Source organism: Gymnoscopelus braueri (genome assembly GCF_963280865.1).
Source record: "Gymnoscopelus braueri genome assembly, chromosome: 10".
In the NCBI taxonomy this organism is placed as follows: Eukaryota; Metazoa; Chordata; class Actinopteri; order Myctophiformes; family Myctophidae; genus Gymnoscopelus; species Gymnoscopelus braueri.
The window spans coordinates 38641557-38661830 of record NC_137611.1 but is presented as its reverse complement, the minus strand read 5'-3'; the positions used below and the strand labels follow the sequence as shown (position 1 = coordinate 38661830).

The window sequence follows — 20274 nt, the reverse complement described above, 5'->3', positions numbered from 1 at the left end:
CTTCTCTTCTGGGGTCCCTGGCACAAAACCTTTTCAGGTGGGGGTCCGCAGCCAAATACATATCAATTTGGGGGTCCTTGGCATGAAAAAGGTTTAAAACCACTGTTCTATGCAGTTCTTATGTGAAAGCCCCCACATACCCCCGTACCCCCACAGTCTCCCACCTCCCATACCCCCATCTTCTGAGCTGTTCCTACCTATAAGTGATGTGAATGGGGGCATGCGCACAGTAGAGCTGCCCAGATTAGTGGCCATAATCTGGGTAAAAAAGAGATTACAGATTGTATGCAAATTAAAAGGGGAAAAAGTAGCCTACCCAGTCGGACTACTTTGGGTGTGCTGTGGGACCCTAGAGGCGCGCACACACACACACACACACGTTGTCACGTTGCATACTGTGCTCAAAACGTCCTAACGCTGTCATGTGGTGTTTCCAGGGCTCCGAAAGAGATAACAGCCATGAATGTCCATGAGGCGGTCGGCAGCATCCCTACCTGTGACTTCCTCACCAACACACACATGGGTTACCTGGCCACGGACAACTGACCTACAATGACGATGACTTTGACTAGAAACTGACACACTAAGGCATGTTTTATGCTTCGTCCTATGACGTGTAACGTCGCTCGCCGCATGCCGAAAACAGCTGATCTACAAGCGCTGCGAGCTTGTACATTAGCTATTTTTGTCACGTAACACTGTCGTGGTATATATTTTATACAAGGATACATTAAGCATAACTCTGAACCAAATGTTTGAAACGTCAAATGTGCTATCTGACGACAGGGGTGGAACTAGATTAAAACATTTGGAACTGACTAAAACTGTTTGAATATCTTAACACCTAAGAATGATCCTAGCTGCTTTAGTTGCTATGTCTGACAATAACGCCTGACAAATATTGACGTACTGTATGTATTTACTTGATCCTAGAAGGGCTCTGCTTGCTGTTTGTAGCAACCACACTTAACATAGTTTCAAATGTTTGTAAGAACAATGTTTGAGAAATTGGTCTCGACTTGGAAAATGAATAGAGTGGTGCGCTCAAGTCTATAAAAAAAATATTGTTTTAGTATATCCTGCGTAACAGTGGTTCAGTGGGGAGGTGGAGGTTAAGTGACTTGCTTTTGTGAAACAATATGGACGCACAGGTCCCCTCTAGCTGGTCCTAATCCTATTGCCTCCTCCTCGGTACTGGGCACAATATTGCTTTCACTCGCTCGCTCGCTCGCTCAGTTCCCCCAGAGGAACTGAATTAGAGAGATTTATGAGTTACAAAATGGAAGCAGCCCATGTCGCCAATATTAAAATCCCTTATCAATTGAGTCAGCTCATCCTGACCGGGGAGCTGCTCCATGAGTCATATTACACCGTTAGCCATGTAACTGTGAAAAGGGATGTATGTCATTCTTAACGTTGTGAATACAGTTGTTTTGTCAGATCAGGCTCGTTTGCTGTCGAGGGCATCCCGTTGCCATGCCAACCAGCGATGTCTCATTATTGAACAACACTTTAATGATCAGTTTTAGAACTTTCTGGCATCTCGTGAAATGGCCATTTGGATTATTTTTGTGCAAAAACAAAATCGGCTGTTCAATACAGTCAAATCTTTGAGGAATAAAACTATTAGCCTTTTCCAAATTACAAAGCTGATTATTATGCTGTGATGCATTATAACTATCAGCTGTCTGCACTTAATCAAAGCTGTTGAGAAGCTCTCAGCTACCTTAACAATCCAGGGAATAAGTCACTGGATGCATCTCATTATCATTGTTGTGAGTCCAAGAGTCTGTTATAATTGTCTATTCCCAATGGATCACTGTAGGTCTACTAATTGCCAGTTTCAAGTACTGTTTAAGCTTGATTTATACTTCATTGAGCAGCAGTGTCGCACACCGCAAAATAGCCATTCTACAAGCTCGCAACGCTGCAACGTGTTGTGAGCTTATGGATTGTCTATTTCCGGTGCGCGACACTGCGCGGTACAAAAGTATATTGAGTCCTTTAATCTTCTGTTGTCATTGTCATGATGTATCAACAATGTATGACCAATGTGATTTATATGAAGGTGTTGCAATTTCAGTTTTATTTTTATATTTCATATACAGTATCAATCACTGCAAACTGCAATGCCCCAACGTGTGTGTGCGTGCGTGTGTGTGTGTATGTATGTATGTGTACATGTGTGTATGTGTATGTGTGTGCGTAAGCGTGTGTAAGCAATTACACAATGGATGTGCTCATTTGGGATTGGAGTGCATGTGGATGCTAGTGTGCATTTTCTGACTGTAATTTTTATATGTGACGACTGAGGTGGGTGTTGTGTTGTAATATTAAGCGTTGTAAAATGTCCATGTTTGGATCGGCTGAGTGTAAAGTGTTTGGGCTAGGTGGTTGTGTTGTTTGACCAAATTTAACATAGTGTAGAAAATATCTGAACATTGTATTTTCATTTCAGTGGAAGACCAAAAATTTAATCAATATTCTTGTAATAAAATAAATAAATCTGTTCAAATGATTGAGTGGTTCTATTTGTCCAATCTTAGGCTGCAGCCACACTGTGCTTAGTCTAACATCGACAGGCGATCAGAGATCTCCACCTACTGATACAGCTGGGGAAATTTTAATTCATTGAATGAGCCGATCTACTCTATCTCTAATGAGTAGATCGGCTATTTCTGAAATTGTTTTAAATTGTGAACGTGCCCAAAATAGGCCAGTTCATCAGCTAGTCGTTGATGAACTGGAAAAGAATAGCCTGGTTCCAGACCATAGACTCCACCCACTCACTGAGTGGACTGCTTCTCTGAAGATCAGACTGAAGCTCCAGTCTGATCTTCAGGCGAGGAAAAGACAGATTTTCATACAGATGCTTATGTCTGACAAATGGAAGCACATGCCACACACACAGTATGGTATGGTGTGTTAACCGTGAAAGCATCTGTGTCATTTTAGATTTTAGTGTTGGCTGTTAAAAAATAGCAGATAATAAGCTTGTCACTTTGTGCTGCGCTGCCAGCTTGTACATCTGTTATTTTTTTACATTTTTGAAAAATCTGTGTGAGAAAGTGTGAGAACTACTGATTTAGAAGGCATTTGTAGAATCGGCCTCAGGTCTTAGTGGGTTAATAAGACCTGAGGCCGATTTTACAACCGTTCTATTAACCGTTAATATAATTAATCATGATTATACTCCCTGTGGAGCTGTTCAATTTAACCCTTAAGAGCTTTCATACACTGTCGGTGTTAAATTACCACGAAGTATTTTACCGTGCAACTCCTTTGCATTCAAAATGAGACAACATGAAAAATACAAACTGATGGAGAAAAGCGAAAAAGCAAACTAAAAGAAAAGTATTCTTTCTTTTAATGTAACGTCATTTACATTTCATATTTGCGCTTTTATTTTCTGAAACAACAGTTTTACAAAATAAATTAATAGACCCGAACAATACTTTCTCAAAATAGTAAACTAATTGAATAAATAGACTTTTTTTTTCTTTTTTATTACTGTAATAAAATACTTGCAGAGTTCTGGGGAACACGAAAACGGCAAAAAGTGCTTTGAGTGTACACACCACGACTTTGTCATCATGGGAATAGATCCAACAATATGTACAACAAAAGGACAAATCATTCAAAATCTACCAGTGTACACGTTACACGCTGACATACACACGTATACGAGTACTGCATAGAGCAGCCATGTTCTCATTATGTCTATAGTGCTGCAAGGAAGAAAAAAAAGGTTTGTCAAACTATTTTTGTTACATGCATATTAATTTCCATAGCAGTAGGGGTAAGAGAAGCTTGTAAAAGGTGAGTGGCTTTTACGTGACATCTGATTTTCACTCCTGGCTTATACCTAACTTATACTGCGTCGCACGATGGTGTCCCCAGCCGGAAATAGCAGATCCTCACGCTCAGAATGGTGTGGGATACCATCATACGACGCAGTATAAATCAGTCATTAAAATACTGAAGCGGCATCTCCACAGACTTTGCACACAGAATGTACATTCCCCTTGCATAGATTTTTTGTGCTCACGGAATAAAAGGAAAACTTCCTCTGGTTTGTTCCTTGTGTTGAGCCGGGCCGAGTGGAATGGTTTGGTTGTTTTCAACGCAGCCTCAGATGTTGAAGAAACTCGATCTACTTTGAAAGACGGCAGATGGGTTGGGAGACAGCTTGGTCTTCACTAGCTGCTCCTGTGGCTGACACACACAAGCAAGAGAAGGAAATAAATAAACAATCAGAGACAAACATAGAGTGGTTCATTTCAGTTGAGGTTTGCAGTGGTCCGGAAGCATGATGACAGAAAAAGGGCAACGGCTGTGCTGCTCACACCAGCCATGTGAAATCGGAGGAGACCGGTTGAGGTGTGCAGTCAAAGAGCATCAGGTTTGCTGTCAAAACAGACCTCACTGCTTGCTTCTGTTAGAGCACTCTGCTCTGCTGATGGTAGCGATTCTCAAAGCCATACTGCAATCTTATCGGGTGGGTTCAATTAAAGGGCTCTTTGCACTTAGATGTTGCCTTTATTGTATTCTCTCAGTAATTACTGGATCAGTCTACGTAGCAAAATCCAGACTGCTACTCTAAGTAACACTTCTTGCTTCTTGTTTGCCTAGCAGTGGAAGTCAGACAATGTTTAGTAGGTAATCCGAGCAGAAGTTGGCAGAGATTGTAGGCTTGCTGTCCCAGCGGCACTTTAGATATAAAGGCACATCATTGCTGGAGGAAAAGCAGACTGTGCACACAGCTACCCATTATTAGTGCTGTCAACGATGGCAGCTTCTGAAGCTTGTGTGTGTGTGATGTGCAGACGTTTTCGAATGTGAGCATGTACAGTGCATAATTGTGTGTGTTTGTGTGGTGTTATCTTCCTCCCACACCTCCCTACACCTCTACACACATTTTGCTGCTGTGTGCAGTAGCAAGGGCTTGCTTCTCTTAAATTAGATTCTCGCTGAAAAAGATTGCAGCCTTACTGGCAAATAATCCATTATCACTCACTCTGTCTTGCATGCTTGTCTCACACACACACACACACAGACAGACAGACAGACAGAAGACAGACAGACAGACGGTGCCTCTCGTATTCTCATCCTTTTAACCCATCTCCTTTGTTCTCTTCCTGTTCCCCATCTCTTTCTCTCTCTCTCTCTATCTAAATCGTACTCTTCCACCCTGACTGAGCCCTGCCCACTTGGCACAGGACACTGCTGTATGCCAAGGAAGGCAGCGTGGGAACAGGGAACAGGTCCAAGTGAAAAGAACAGCGAGAGAAAGAGAGGGAGCAATGGGCTGGAACGGTTAAGAGAGCAAAACAAAATGCCTAAATCAGGCTTAACACTATTCAGGAAGGCGAGAGGAGGGGCAACGTGCCGCCGACCAAAAAAAACAAAGAAAAATATTTCAGAGGTGAATTTCAGGATGCAGTGTCCCTGCGGGCTGTTTCACCCCGACAGTGAAGCACTACTGTGAGCAACATTCTGGTCCCCCCGCCGTTCATCTGTGTCAGCGCCACACACACAAAAAAAAAAACACTTTCATGCACAGTATTCAGAAGTTCAGGGAAAGTTCCCTCGGTGTTCTGACAGCACAAATACAAAATGCCGCCTCTGCAGGCAAATAACCTGGAATCTGTCATGCGTCGGATCACTACTTAAAGTAAAATGGCAAACAGTGTGGTTCCCGGTTAACCCATTAAAACCGGGAAAGATATACAAGCTCATAGCGTGTCACTTAGTGTTGCGCTATGAGCTTGTAGATCTGCAATTTTTCTTTGCTTCTGGAGGTCCCTGGAACAAAATATTTTGAGATGGGGGTCCGCGGCCAAATACATATACATTTTGGGGGTCCTTGACATGAAAACCTTTGAGCACCACTGATATATCAACATAGGTTTTTCCCCAAACTGTCAGCATTTAGAAGAATCGGCCTCAGGTGGGTTAAGACATTCATTCTACAGTAAACATACAGTAATGCCACCCGTTCTCTGCCTGGCTCACACACAGTCAGATTTTACTCAATTTGTTTGCCGGTGTCGAGGTTGCCTCAGGCCTCATTCCACTCACACCGCTGCTCTTCATGTGCTGAATGCAGTGGCTCGGTGGCGCACAACTGTGCGCGGGCACGCGAGCAGACAGCCTGGCCCCAGGTTAAGCAACGCTTTGTTCCCTCATTTCACAGTTTACGATCTCATTTAACACATCCCTGCCTTCAATCGGTTCAACAGAACACTGCGGTTGTCGGAACTAAAGTATCTGGTGTTCTGAGCTGCAGGTCGCCTTTGCTGCGTATGCCTTCGAATCATATTTAGTGTCCGCAATTTAACAAATTGATTTGAGTTAATCCCCATCCCACGATTGTGTGTGTGGGTGTGTGTGTGTGTGTGTGTATTGGGGGCATAGACAATCACCAGTGGATGCTTAGTGGGATGTGTAGTGTTTGGTCAGACATCTGGGGGTGTGGTGAGTGAGTCAGTAATGAATTGCAGTGGGTAGGCAGTCGGTGACTGAGGTGGATTATGTAAGATTGACCTGATCTTCTGCCAGGCTGGTTTGTGTCCTGTTCTCAGATTGTACAGTGACTGATGAAAATTGCCCCAACACTTTCCTGACTGCATAGTATGCATTTGTGTTTGATACTGTATGTGTGCTGAGAAGTGGCCCACAGGAATCGTTGCACTTGATTCACACTGAATAATCTAGCTCACCTTTACTGTGACCTGCATGTGTGTGTGTTCGCATGCAAGCGTGCGCCGCGTGTGTGTCTGTGTGTGTGTTGAGAATGAACCCAAAGGAATCATTTCACTTCTCTGCTCAAACTTTGAATAATGAAGCTGACCTTTACTGTGACCTGTGTGTGTTGTGTGAGTGTGTGTGTGCGTGCACGCGCAGTGCGCAGTGCGCACACACACGCACGTGCCTAAGAGTTCATGTGAGTGCATCTGTTCCCTTGAATACATGCAAGGATGTGTTTAACAGGGAAAGTTGAGGGTCGATAATGATACTGTAGATGTAGCGATCATTACATATACGTTTTTACTGTACTCTCAAGGATATGAATACACAGTCGCCTTGCGCTGTAGTCTCCAACAATCTCTAGTAACACTGTAAATACTCACTACTGGGCAGGTGTTATTAACAGATACTGTGACCATTGTCACCTCTCATATCGACCACCAGCATCAAACAATACTATAGACTTAAGGGCCCCCAAAGACATCAAACTGGGGCATTCAATATTAGAATTAGGCAAATGACCAACAGCCAGGTCATTCTGTTGTCTACTCATGCATTAATTGTGTTTTCAAGAAACCCTGGAAACATTCTGCTCTCTCCAGGAGCAATGTTGACAGGAGGGCCAGCCAATGTCTCCACTGAACTCTTCAGAGCACTTAAAGCCAGTCTAGCCCAGAGCGGCACATTGCACAGTGACAATATTCTCCACTGGCAGATGGCACTGAACAGTGTGGGCAGGCGGGCTGGGGAGGAGGCGGAAGTTCCCCTCCCCCTGGAGATTCCCTAAAACATTTTCCCTGTCATGTAACAGCTGCCCAGAGTAACATCCCCAGGAGAGAGCAAGATGGAAAGGGGTCATGTCAAACTCCCCTCTTCTGGTTTAGCTGACCATAAGCATAAGACGGCGCAGATAGAATTGCGTTACTTCTCCGCTTCTCTAAGTAAACCCTTTTTACTTGTTTTCAGGTAGGTTCAATCTGTCTAGGTTTGAAAATGTTCAATCTATTGGTACGTCTGCCCATCTCTGTTTCTCAGTCTCATTTTCGTTGAGAACACAAATCTGGGACGAAATGTCCAGATTTATGAACATTTGCTTATTTCTCTGTACTCATCGGGCCTGTTCTATTCAGGCCAAAGTCAGGAGCAGAGCTGGAGCACTTGCCTGGCATTACCTAATACAGTACGTGGCCTGTTTTAAATAGCTGGGTCACTTTGAGCTGCTCTGGGACAGAATCCTGTATCATTTCTCTGAGACACTCCGGCAGCACTATCAGGACACCTGTGAGATGTGTGAAGATGACTTTCAGGTACATACATTGCATGCTGCTTTTAAAACTACCGCTCCCACAAACCTGCACATTTTTTTAAATGTATGCCATTTTTCAACATGGAAACGAATGGATGACAATTCTGAAAAATAATTACAATTATCTCAAATAATTGAGATCAGGCGATTATTTCATAATTATGACAGGCCTACGAGTGGGAAGCTATCCAGAGTGGATGTTAGTGATTTTGAGATTGTAGAGCTATGATTTTTCCCTTTGCACTCAATACATGTGTCTGTTACTTGCAGTGTAATAAACAAAATGGAACGGAAAGTGCGGCTTTGCACCGTCCTGGTCTCTGCGCTCACCACCTTGGTTGTGATGCTGAGGTCTGGCCTCTCGGACACGCTGCTCTGCTGGCGGTTTGAGGGGCTGGGGATCCCGCCGGCGTGGAGAGGCGCAGGGATGGGCTGAGTGGCGGCGGTGGCAGAGACGTGGTCAGCTTGGTGCAGAGCTATGGGCTTGTGGGCCTCCACACTGTAGGCAGCCTGGTAGCTGGTCTCAGGGGACAGGCGGGGAGCTTCAGACACAGGGCTGGTGTATGGAGCGGAGGGGCTCTTCCTGGTGCTTTTGGCTGGTCTCACCCCTGTCCACGGCCGGTACTCCTGCCTGGAGAATAAGAGATGTCGCTCGACTCAAAAGGGGTATTCTCTTCGGAGTTAAAGTAAAACTTAGTATTCACTGTGCATGTACAACACTATTCATATTCAATATTCAGACAATAATAATACAATAATTGTTTTTGAAGCGCTTCCTTTATGGAGGTATTGAGACCATCACGTAAGTATGGAGAATATTAAAATGTGAAATATGGATGAGGGTTTTGTGTACATTTTGTCTATACCACACCATCAAAGAATGACTTCCATACTAGACAATTATCAGTAAGCACCATCGTAATGTATGTGCACAGCAAAATCCTGAGGCTTGATTTAACTCAGAGTGTCAATATTGATCCTTATGGGTCAATTATTAAAATTATACTCAGGGTTTTACTTTGTGCACTCTGTTATGTTCCATGTTTAGTGCCTGGAGTCACCAGCTAACCTTTTCGTGGATGGTAAAAATGCAAGCTCAACTTTTCTTATCCTCACTATTGATTAAAGTTCCACCTAGCACTCCAGTGTGAGAATATGAAATGCGGGAGAGAATTATTGATGGTGGGCCCCCATTCCATATGGATCTAGCTGGCCAGATGCTGGCAATCAATTAATTATTAATGGGTACATCTAATTTGCCATCAACCTACTTAACATAACATAACTTAGCAGGTTTTTTCTGAACATACATTTAAAGAGAGCTCAGCTGTAATGGTGAGATGCAGTGCATTGGTTCTCAATGCGGGGTCCAGTGCCCTCCTACCAGGGGTCCTTAAGGGGCTTCCAGGGGGTCCCCAGCTAAATTATAGGAACCAAATGGACCCTTACAGGTCTGTAACTCTGAGAGTGTATTCCCATTTGGTTCCATTTGTACACTCTCAGAGTTAAATGAACACGGCAGGATTTTGCAATAGATTGGGGTCCCATGGATCTAAATTGTATCAAATCCGTGGCTTATTATAGGGCTCCTCGAAAAGAAAAGGGTTGAGAAGCTCTATTGTATAGTGCTGCAGCCTATATAGTGGACAGTGACAGGTGCTGAAGTGCAGTGCGTGGTGCTGAAGGGACAGCGCTCACAGAAGTGGAAGGTCTACCTGTAGCAGCTGGTGCCTGTGTGCTGCTGCTGCTGCTGCTCCCCTCTGTCCACCCTCTCCCCCTGTTGCTGCTGCTGGCTGGCATTGTCCGAAACGCCACCACCACCAGCCCTGCCTCCGTTGCTAATCCAAGGGAAATTATCCCGTTTGGGAATCGGCCAGGGTTTGAAATCCTGCTTGTACTGGGTGACGCTCTGGAAAGGCACGTCGGGCGGATGGTAGTCCTCCCGGGGCTTGTAACTGCGCTCCCTCCGTGCCCCCCGGAACGATCCCCGTGATCCCGGGGCATCGCCGCCGGTGGGTGCCTTCGGGGACCCACCACCACGGTGGTGGGGATCGGGGGTTGAGAAGTTCCTCGTCACGCGGTCCGTGGGCACCCGTTTGGTGACGGACCGCACTTCTTGATGATCGGCGATGTCGGAGTAGTTCTGGATGGTCAGCGGGACCGAAAGGTCCGATTTATCCAGTTGACTCCAAAAGCGAGCCAGGCAGCACACTCTGCTGATGCACGGCCAAGCCATAATAATGACTTAAAGAAAAAACACCAAATCAAATTGCAAGCAAAGAAATGAAAAAAAAAAGCAACGGAAATTGTAAAGAACAAGCGTTAGGCTACATTCAGTTAGAGTACAATGTTGTCCATTCCAGGAGAACTGAGAGCGAGGATATAGATGTCCAACTGTCCAGAAGAGGAATGATCTAGGATGTCTAGGATCTAGGATCTAGGATGTCCAAGTGTCCAGAAGAGGAATGCCAGCACGGATGAAACGGAGATCGTAGGGGATTGTCTTTGAACACGTGGTTCGCGATAGTGCCTTGACTATGCAGAGGAATGATTCAAGCCTGATGCATCTCCTCCATTCAGTTCTAGTGCGTGTTCACATCTGCCAGGAAATCAATTTATTTTCATCTCTCCAACTAGCCTTGGATCAAGCCTATCATAGATGTATTTTATCGAGTCTGACTTTTACTTTCGTATCTATGATAGTCTTGGGCTGCAGCCTCCAATTGTCACTGGACATCCGCGCGGAAAGCCCCTACTTCTCCATATATGTACAAAGAAAAACATATAAAGTGCTGACCCTGTAGCCCCGGATTGTAACTCAGCATTCGGAGCCTGAATGCATTGTATTAGTTCGTACTTTTCAATAAAGAAGTGTTTTCATCCCGTCTGTGTCGGATTCTGTCGGAAGTTCCATATTCCTCAATGGGTGGTAGTGACGAAGCGCATGTGGTGAAAGCCAGTATTACGCTCAATGTAAACAGGAAGTAAACGAGGGGGGGATGGCGTTCAGGCACAGGCGGGATTAAAACACGTATCTATTTAAGAATACCGACTAATACATTGCACAAAGACTCCGAAGCGTGAGTTAACATTTGGGGCAACTTAAGAAGCAGCTTATATTTTGCATTTGTACATGTTTGGAGTAATACGGAATTTACTTATGAAAGTTCAGGACGCTCTGTGGGGTGCTAGCCAAGACTATCGTAGATATAAAAATGCCTGAATCGATCAAATACATACATCTAAGTCTTGATCAAAGGCTAGTCTCCAACCATGGAAAACAAAGGACTTTAATTCAACAAATATTTCGTGGACCAGAGCTCCACGCACACAATTCGCAAATCACTGAAATAAACATATTGCTAAATGTCTTTCTCAGTTGTTCGAGGTTACATAATTTAACTGCAGCGCCACAGGTCTCATGATGGGATATTGGAGTAGCCTATAGGCTAATCCTCCTGAATGCAAACACCTGCAGCTATACTCTAGAAGATCCAAGCACACGCCACAGGCCAAAAAAAATGAAAATCAAATTTAATTTAGCCTACATACACGAATCTTTTTCAACACTTAAACGTCGGCAATTTTCCCTAGGCTATACCTACTTCTTGTCGGCTCAAATTGTTTTATTCCATTGGTTCTCTTTAGTCTAGCCTATCCGTCCTCGTGTGTGATTTTGTGTGCGTGACATTTCTTGAATTAAGGCTGAGCAATTACGGTAACACTTGCTCATAAGGTGTAATTAACGCTTAATTTATGATTACTTAATACATGAATTAAACGTTAATTAAGCATTAATTAAGTATTAATTCATGTATTAAGTAACTTTGCTTAACTAATGATGTTAATTAATGATGATGATGAATTACAAGGAATTCATGATGAATTAATCCTTAATTAACGCTTAAATAATGTATTAAGTAACTTTGCTTGACTATTAACTAATGATGTTAATTAATGATGATGAAATACAAGGAATTAATGCTTAATTAAAGGTAGGGTAAGTGATATTTTTTGGTTAAAACAAAAAGTATTTTGTTAAAAGGTTAAAATACTATATTCTGATAGTAATCATTGCTATAGAGTGTTTTTTCAGTAACAGATGTCTCCCTGTCTCTCCAGCTCTTTAATAAACAGAAAATACATTTTTCGGTAGGTGTCAAAATCTCAGCCAATCAGGAGAAAGTACCAATTTTTAAGCTTCATTTGTATAGTGTTCCAGTTCCAATTTTGCATGCTCATTTCTTAGTGTCATCACTTCCAATTTCACTTGTTTAATCTGTATCCTGATTGAGTTCTCTGTCCTGGTTGGATAAAATTGGAAATGAAACTGAAACTGAAACGAAAATGCATTTTCTGTTTAATAAGTGGTGGAGAGACAAGGAGACTCCTAATACTGAACAAACACTCTATAGCAATGAGTACTATCAGAATATAGAGCTATTTAACAATTATTTTAACCAACGCAAATCACTTACACTACCTTTAACGCTTAAATAATGTATTAATTAATCATAAATTAAGTGTTAATTACGGTTACGGGTACCTTATGAGCAAGTGTTACTGAAATTACTTATAACCCTCATGGAGGACTGGCAATGAGAGATAGGCTATGCACATGCATAGCAGCACTAAGGGTTCTTATTGGCCAAATGTATACAGAGGGACAGCTTTAGATGACTGAGTATGAAATGAAGAGAGAGAGAGGTCATCATGCATGAAGCTGCACTGCTATAGAAGGAGAGAGAGAAAACTACTTGCATCAGTGAACAAGACCAGGGGACCTGGTTCTGCCAGACCCAGAATAAGTACTTTTATAAGAGCACTACGTCAAGGCTAAGCCGGACTTCACATGACGTGTCAGCCTGTGTCTATGCCCATGTATGGACGAGAGTAAAGGGAAAAGGGGGCATGCCCATGTATGGAGAAAACAGGTACAAAGCCTCATGTAGGCCGACCCCTTGGGTCTGGCAAACATAAAAGGCTTAATTCCTCATTATAGACCATACGTTGGCATAATATGGAGATCCGGTTGTCCAGAACCAACGAGTTGACAGCTAAGCCCATATATGGGCATGTCCATATATGGGACCGATGTTAAACTCGGTGTGCAAGTCGGGCAGTCGGTCTGATATGTGGTTGTCCAGAACGACCAATATGAACGTTATGCCCATATATAGAGATCCGGTTGTCCAGAACCACCGATATGCCCATATATGGGTTCATAACAATATAATAATAATAGACTTTATGTATTAAAGCGCTTTTCTAAACATGGTTACAAAGTGCTTTACAGTGGCAATATAAAATACAGTACACCAAGACCGATTCAGCTTAATCTTTTTTTTATGTTTACACTGAAGCAATTCAGCTTAAAAACAGATGGTTAGATAAAAAACTATAAAATCATTACAGTAATGAACAAAACAATAAAAATGATAAACAAGTGATCTAAGAGAAAGCCTTGGCCTGATTCACAGACTGAAGCTGTGTGGAGCTTCAGTCTGACATTTGCTCCAGTGTAGGCGATTACAAGGGGGAGGGGATTAGACTTTCCCTAAACAATTTGAATTGGTTTAGAATTTCCCTAAACAATTTGAATTGGTTTAGAATTTCCCTAAACCAATCACAAGGGATCCCCACCCGCACCTCCAACTCTCATTGGACGGTACTTTTTGTACCAAATAAATCCTAGGTTCAGGTTACAACACCAGTCTAAGAGGGGCAGTCCACTCTGAGAGTGGGCGGGGTCTATCGTATGGAACCAGGCTAAGAAACATAGATATAGAAACCTAGATACCTCATTGGCCTCTGCAGTTCGTTGGAGCGACCCGTTTGGTATGGTGGCCGCCATATTTCCGGGGGGAACGGGCACTGGCCAATCACAGTGTGTTGACTACTGGCCAACCACAGCGCGTCTTTCCCAGAATCTAATTGTCCCGCCCCCACCTGCCTCTGATTGGCCTACTGAACGCCCCCTTCTGTGACGCACAAGGACATTTCCAGCTGCCCCCCGGAAGCATAGAGGAAGCGGAAGTGCGTCCGAGATGCCGACGCTTCAGAGCCAGAGGAGGCGTCTACCTTTATATGTCTATGCTAAGAAAGCCTAGAAAGGATGGAACGTTGTTCAGACCGGAAAAGGTGCTGCTGAGAGAGTGGGCTGGGAGGAAGGTTTTCGCTACACTGCCTCCTGGTGGAAATGTGTGGGACACTGCATTTTTGGAAAAGCAAGGTCTGGAAAATATACAGACAGTAAACCCTCTATCAAAACAGACCTGAGTTGATATCTGTTCTTGGTGCGCTCTTTTTTTCCACTCAGGGCTCACAACGCTTCGTGTGAGCTTGTAGATCTGCTATTTTTGCTTAGGTTCAACTGGTTAACTTAATTTAATTTACAGAGAGAAGTGAATAAGCATGAACTCAAAATGCCCTTGGCATTTCTGTACCTGTGTAATGTTAAAAGACTGATCTTTTTTCTTCTTCTTTATTTTTTACAATGGCCTTCTGGCTATTCACATACTGAGAGTTTGATTTATCATACATTATTTTCTTAATTTAATAATTCTTACCCTATCATTAAATCAAAACATAGGCCTACAGGTCTGTTTTACTTCAGTGCTTACAAACGTAACCATGTAAAAAAAAAAAAAAAAAAAAAAAAAACTGTCCTCTTAAACAACACAGATTAGTAGACTACATCTACATGTTAATGTCAGTTTAATATCCATATTCTGTTATAAAAGTAATACTTTCAAAGTGTTTCAGCAGCCGTTGCTGGTTGCTATGGTGGTTACTATGGACAGTGCGCTAGTTGGGATCGGCACGCGTCATAGACACGCGCAGTGCACCTGTGTGTTTTTCAGTTTGCGCGTTTTGGACCAATGAGCGTGACGCGCGTGCCAGCCTCTCAACCAATCACGAGCTCGGGTGTGGGGGGGTATGAAAGGCGGTCCGGTCCAAGCACGTTGAGGTGCAGTGGAGCAGACGCGCCTGCAGCAGGAGCCACAGAGCACAGACCAGCGACACGCACCGTCCACTTCAACTGGACGATACAACGACTCGTTTTACCAGCAGACCAGCAGAGGGTGCTCCAAGCTTGGGAATCAATCCACGTTCACTAGGCCTGGGAACTTTTTGGTTACATCATGCAGGTAAAAATATATTTTAGTTATTTTTTAAATTAGGTTTCGTTTATACGTGGTTTCTGTGTGTTTTAGGGTTAGTGGTTACATTTTATACAAGCAAATTTAGCCTCTGAGTCTGAGGCCACACGGCACCATATCTTTCAGTTCATCATTTGAATCAATCTGGGAGACGGTTTTGATCGTGTCATTTTTGGCAGCTTGCTGCCTTGTTTTGTTGCTAGCGTCCGTTCAGGACAGGCTAGCTGCTGTAAATAATCACGTTGTCAACTGATGCTGGTGTTAATTTATACATCCGGACCGGACTACTTAAAACCAAGACAACTGACTTTCCTGAAACCCGGAAGTTAAACCGAGCAACGGCCCCTGTAACGTTTTGAAAGTATTACGTTTATGTGGATATTAGTAATAATACCTCACATAAAAAACGTAATACTTTCAAAACGTTACAGCGGCCGTTGCTCGGTTGTTATGGTTAGCTTAGCACGTAGCTAAAAGGAGCGGAGATTGGCACGTTAAAGAGCACCTGGGTGTATGTTTGTTTTTGAACTTGGCAGTTGTCAGTTTGGACCAATGAGAGTGACGCACGCCGTGGTGACGTCACATCGGTTGACGTTCTGCCGTTCAGGTTTAAGCACAGCGTGCCCGACGCACGCCGTGGTGACGTCACAGCGGTTGACGTTCAAGGCTTAAAGCACAGCGCATTGCGCCCCCAGGGTTGCCATGTCCGCTTATTATAAGCGATTTTGGGCTTGTTTTTTATGTAAAGTTGCTTTTTGGGGATTGTTTAAGCTCACAACGCGTCGCGATGCGACGCGTTGTGAGCTTGTAGATTGGCTATTTTCAAATAACTGATGCACATAGGTTTAAAGTGCTTATGTGGCCTACAGTCGCTTCTTTTGGGCTTGTTTTCATAGACCTGGTTGCTTATTTCTCTCGCAGAATCTGGCAACACTAGCCTAATTATTGTACTGAGGGCATCGCTAGCCAAGGCATGAAGGGAAAATAACTCGTTTTCACCAGTGGAGAGCGCTAACGTTCTTTAAGTAATGTAAAATGAATCACTTTCAGTTCATTCTTTTTTTAGTTTGTCACGTTAGAAAAACGCTAATAACGGTTGCCTGTTACTTAGTAGTCTCGGTCCCAGCCTCACTCATCTGCGAAGAGGGTTACTTAGACGTTTTGGTAGGTTAATATCTTAGTAACAGTTAGTTGTTTGACATCATTAAAATACGTTTTGGTTGTCTGTTGACATGGTTAAATACATTTTGGTTGGTTAATATCTTATTAACGGTTGGTTGTTTGACATGGTGGTTAATGTGTTGTTGAGGCTAGATTGATGGGTCATAATTTCATCTTTATTACTGCATAATTTAACATTTTGTTTTTTGTAAATTTTTTATGTATGTCTTTTAATCTGTACCTAATTAATGTTTCACTTTTATCTATATTGTACTAGTGTGATACTATCATTTATAGATTGTATTTGTATTATATTAGGGTTGTTACTGGTTTTATCTGTAGATCAGGGGTCTTCAACGTTTTAGCCAAAGGACCCCTTAGCTGAGAGAGAGCTGAAGAAGGGACCCCCCACTACATATTGTATAACATTGTGTTGCAGATAAAACTTTTTCATAGATTTTATAGACTAGCTTGACAACACTATCATTGTGTAGTGTTGTGTTGGATTCACGTTAATGTGTATTTTCAGACAGTTATTTCACTCCATCAGAGAAGGTAAGATCAAAGCTGATGGACAGACATTTTCCCAAGGCCAGCGATAATTTCAGACGAATAATTTTCTTTCTAATGTGTCCACTTAACTGTATTGTTTTTAGGAGCATATTTGATTGTGTTTTGTGCTTGCTGTTATTAATGCTTATTCATGTAATAATTGCATTTTGAGTGTCATTTTACAGCTAGAAGCTGATGGAGAAGAAGGGAAGAGACATGGTAGAAGAGAGGAGGAAGTGAAGTGTTGAAGAGAACATGAAGATGAAGAGAAGATGAGGTATTTGTTCGATCTGAAGGCATTGAGATTATTTCACTCCATCAGAGAAGGTAAGATCAAAGCTGATGGACTGACATTTTCCCAAGGCCAGCGATAATTTCAGACGAATATTTTTCTTTCTAATGTGTCCACTAACTGTATTGTTTTTAGGAGCATATTTGATTGTGTTTTGTGCTTGCTGTTTTTAATGCTTATTCATGTAATCATTGCATTTTGAGTGTCATTTTACAGCTAGAAGCTGATGGAGAAGAAGGGAAGAGACATGGTAGAAGAGAGGAGGAAGTGAAGTGTTGAAGAGAACATGAAGATGAGGTATTTGTTCGATCTGAAGGCATTGAGGTTATTTCACTCCATCAGAGAAGGTAAGATCAAAGCTGATGGACTGACATTTTCCCAAGGCCAGCGATAATTTCAGACGAATATTTTTCTTCCTAATGTTTTACCAAGGACAACAATTTATGAAACTTAACATTTTGATAATGCTTCCCAGCTTGTTAACTGGTAATTATGAAAATGTTTCCTTTCATTACAGTACTACACATGTTTGATTTTCTATGCAAGTACGAACTAGGTACGGTATGAAATGTCCACTTAACTGTATTGTTTTTAGGAGCATATTTGATTGTGTTTTGTGCTTGCTGTTTTTAATGCTTATTCATGTAATCATTGCATTATGAGTGTCATTTTACAGCTAGAAGCTGATGGAGAAGAAGGGAAGAGACATGGTAGAAGAGAGGAGGAAGTGAAGTGTTGAAGAGAACATGAAGATGAGGTATTTGTTCGATCTGAAGGCATTGAGATTATTTCACTCCATCAGAGAAGGTAAGATCAAAGCTGATGGACTGACATTTTCCCAAGGCCAGCGATAATTTCAGACGAATATTTTTCTTTCTAATGTGTCCACTTAACTGTATTGTTTTTAGGAGCATATTTGATTGTGTTTTGTGCTTGCTGTTTTTAATGCTTATTCATGTAATCATTGCATTTTGAGTGTCATTTTACAGCTAGAAGCTGATGGAGAAGAAGGGAAGAGACATGGTAGAAGAGAGGAGGAAGTGAAGTGTTGAAGAGAACATGAAGATGAAGAGAAGATGAGGTATTTGTTCGATCTGAAGGCATTGAGATTATTTCACTCCATCAGAGAAGGTAAGATCAAAGCTGATGGACTGACATTTTCCCAAGGCCAGCGATAATTTCAGACGAATATTTTTCTTTCTAATGTGTCCACTTAACTGTATTGTTTTTAGGAGTATATTTGATTGTGTTTTGTGCTTGCTGGTTTTAATGCTTATTCATGTAATCATTGCATTTTGAGTGTCATTTTTCAGCTAGAAGCTGATGGAGAAGAAGGGAAGAGACATGGTAGAAGAGAGGAGGAAGTGAAGTGTTGAAGAGAACATGAAGATGAGGTATTTGTTCGATCTGAAGGCATTGAGTTTATTTAACTCCATCAGAGAAGGTAAGATCAAAACCGATGGACTGACATTTTCCCAAGGCCAACGATAATTTCAGACGAATACATTTTTCTTCCTAATGTTTTACCAAGGACAACAATTTATGAAACTAACATTTTGATAATGCTTCCCAGCTTGTTAACTGGTAATTATGAAAATGTTTCCTTTCATTACAGTACTACACATGTTTGATTTTCTATGCAAGTACGAACTAGGTACGGTATGAAATGTCCACTTAACTGTATTGTTTTTAGGAGCATATTTGATTGTGTTTTGTGCTTGCTGTTTTTAATGCTTATTCATGTAATCATTGCATTTTGAGTGTCATTTTACAGCTAGAAGCTGATGGAGAAGAAGGGAAGAGACATGGTAGAAGAGAGGAGGAATTGAAGTGTTGAAGAGAACATGAAGATGAAGAGAAGATGAGGTATTTGTTCGATCTGAAGGCATTGAGATTATTTCACTCCATCAGAGAAGGTAAGATCAAAGCTGATGGACTGACATTTTCCCAAGGCCAACGATAATTTCAGACGAATACATTTTTCTTCCTAATGTTTTACCAAGGACAACAATTTATGAAACTAACATTTTGATAATGCTTCCCAGCTTGTTAACTGGTAATTATGAAAATGTTTCCTTTCATTACAGTACTACACATGTTTGATTTTCTATGCAAGTACGAACTAGGTACGGTATGAAATGTCCACTTAAAGGGATACTCCACTTTCAAATAAAAGAAACATTTAAAAAATATATTAAAAATAAATGAAAAAAGTAATGGAAAAATCACGGCCCCCTCACGCATTAGAGTGTCCTACTAATGTGTGAGGGGGCCGTGATTTTGCCATAACCTCTTTAATTTTTTTTAAATATTTTTTTTTAATGTTTATTTTATTTGAAAGTGAAATATCCCTTTAACTGTATTGTTTTTAGGAGCATATTTGATTGTGTTTTGTGCTTGCTGTTTTTAATGCTTATTCATATAATCATTGTATTTTGAGTGTCATTTTACAGCTAGAAGCTGATGGAGAAGAAGGGAAGAGACATGGTAGAAGAGAGGAGGAAGTGAATTGTTGAAGAGAACATGAAGATGAAGAGAAGATGAGGTATTTGTTCGATCTGAAGGCATTGAGATTATTTCACTCCATCAGAGAAGGTAAGATCAAAGCTGATGGACTGAATTTTCCCAAGGCCAGCGATAATTTCAGACGAATATTTTTCTTTCTAATGTGTCCACTTAACTGTATTGTTTTTAGGAGCATATTTGATTGTGTTTTGTGCTTGCTGTTTTTAATGCTTATTCATGTAATCATTGCATTTTGAGTGTCATTTTACAGCTAGAAGCTGATGGAGAAGAAGGGAAGAGACATGGTAGAAGAGAGGAGGAAGTGAAGTGTTGAAGAGAACATGAAGATGAAGAGAAGATGAGGTATTTGTTCGATCTGAAGGCATTGAGATTATTTCACTCCATCAGAGAAGGTAAGATCAAAGCTGATGGACTGACATTTTCCCAAGGCCAGCGATAATTTCAGACGAATATTTTTCTTTCTAATGTGTCCACTTAACTGTATTGTTTTTAGGAGCATATTTGATTGTGTTTTGTGCTTGCTG

At 41.8% G+C, this 20274-nt stretch overlaps 3 protein-coding genes across 7 annotated transcripts in view; 1 reads left to right on the top strand and 2 right to left on the bottom strand.

Moving 5' to 3' along the window:
- yeats2 (YEATS domain containing 2) overlaps positions 1–2509 on the top strand; it is a 40585-nt gene extending 38076 nt beyond the window's left edge. For all 5 annotated transcript variants that reach the window (XM_080440695.1, XM_080440696.1, XM_080440697.1 and 2 more), the window contains exon 30: positions 438–2509. In XM_080440695.1, the coding sequence (XP_080296821.1) occupies positions 438–546 (109 nt within the window). In that variant the 3' untranslated portion in view covers positions 547–2509. The remainder of the gene's footprint in view (positions 1–437) is intronic.
- Positions 2510–4085: 1576 nt separating this feature from the next.
- The window catches only part of dnajb4 (DnaJ heat shock protein family (Hsp40) member B4), a 104066-nt gene continuing 87877 nt past the window's right edge, over positions 4086–20274 (bottom strand). Inside the window, exon 4 of the mRNA XM_080440703.1 lies at positions 4086–4215. The gene's annotated coding sequence lies outside the window, so the exon portion shown is untranslated. The remainder of the gene's footprint in view (positions 4216–20274) is intronic.
- Positions 4132–10730, bottom strand: map6d1 (MAP6 domain containing 1; the record flags this gene model as incomplete). Its single annotated transcript, XM_080439896.1, has 3 exons — positions 9772–10730; positions 8366–8687; positions 4132–4215 (listed from the first exon to the last, which is right to left on the bottom strand). The coding sequence occupies exons 1-3, from the start codon at positions 10290–10292 to the stop codon at positions 4132–4134; spliced, it is 927 nt and encodes a 308-aa protein (XP_080296022.1). The 5' UTR covers positions 10293–10730.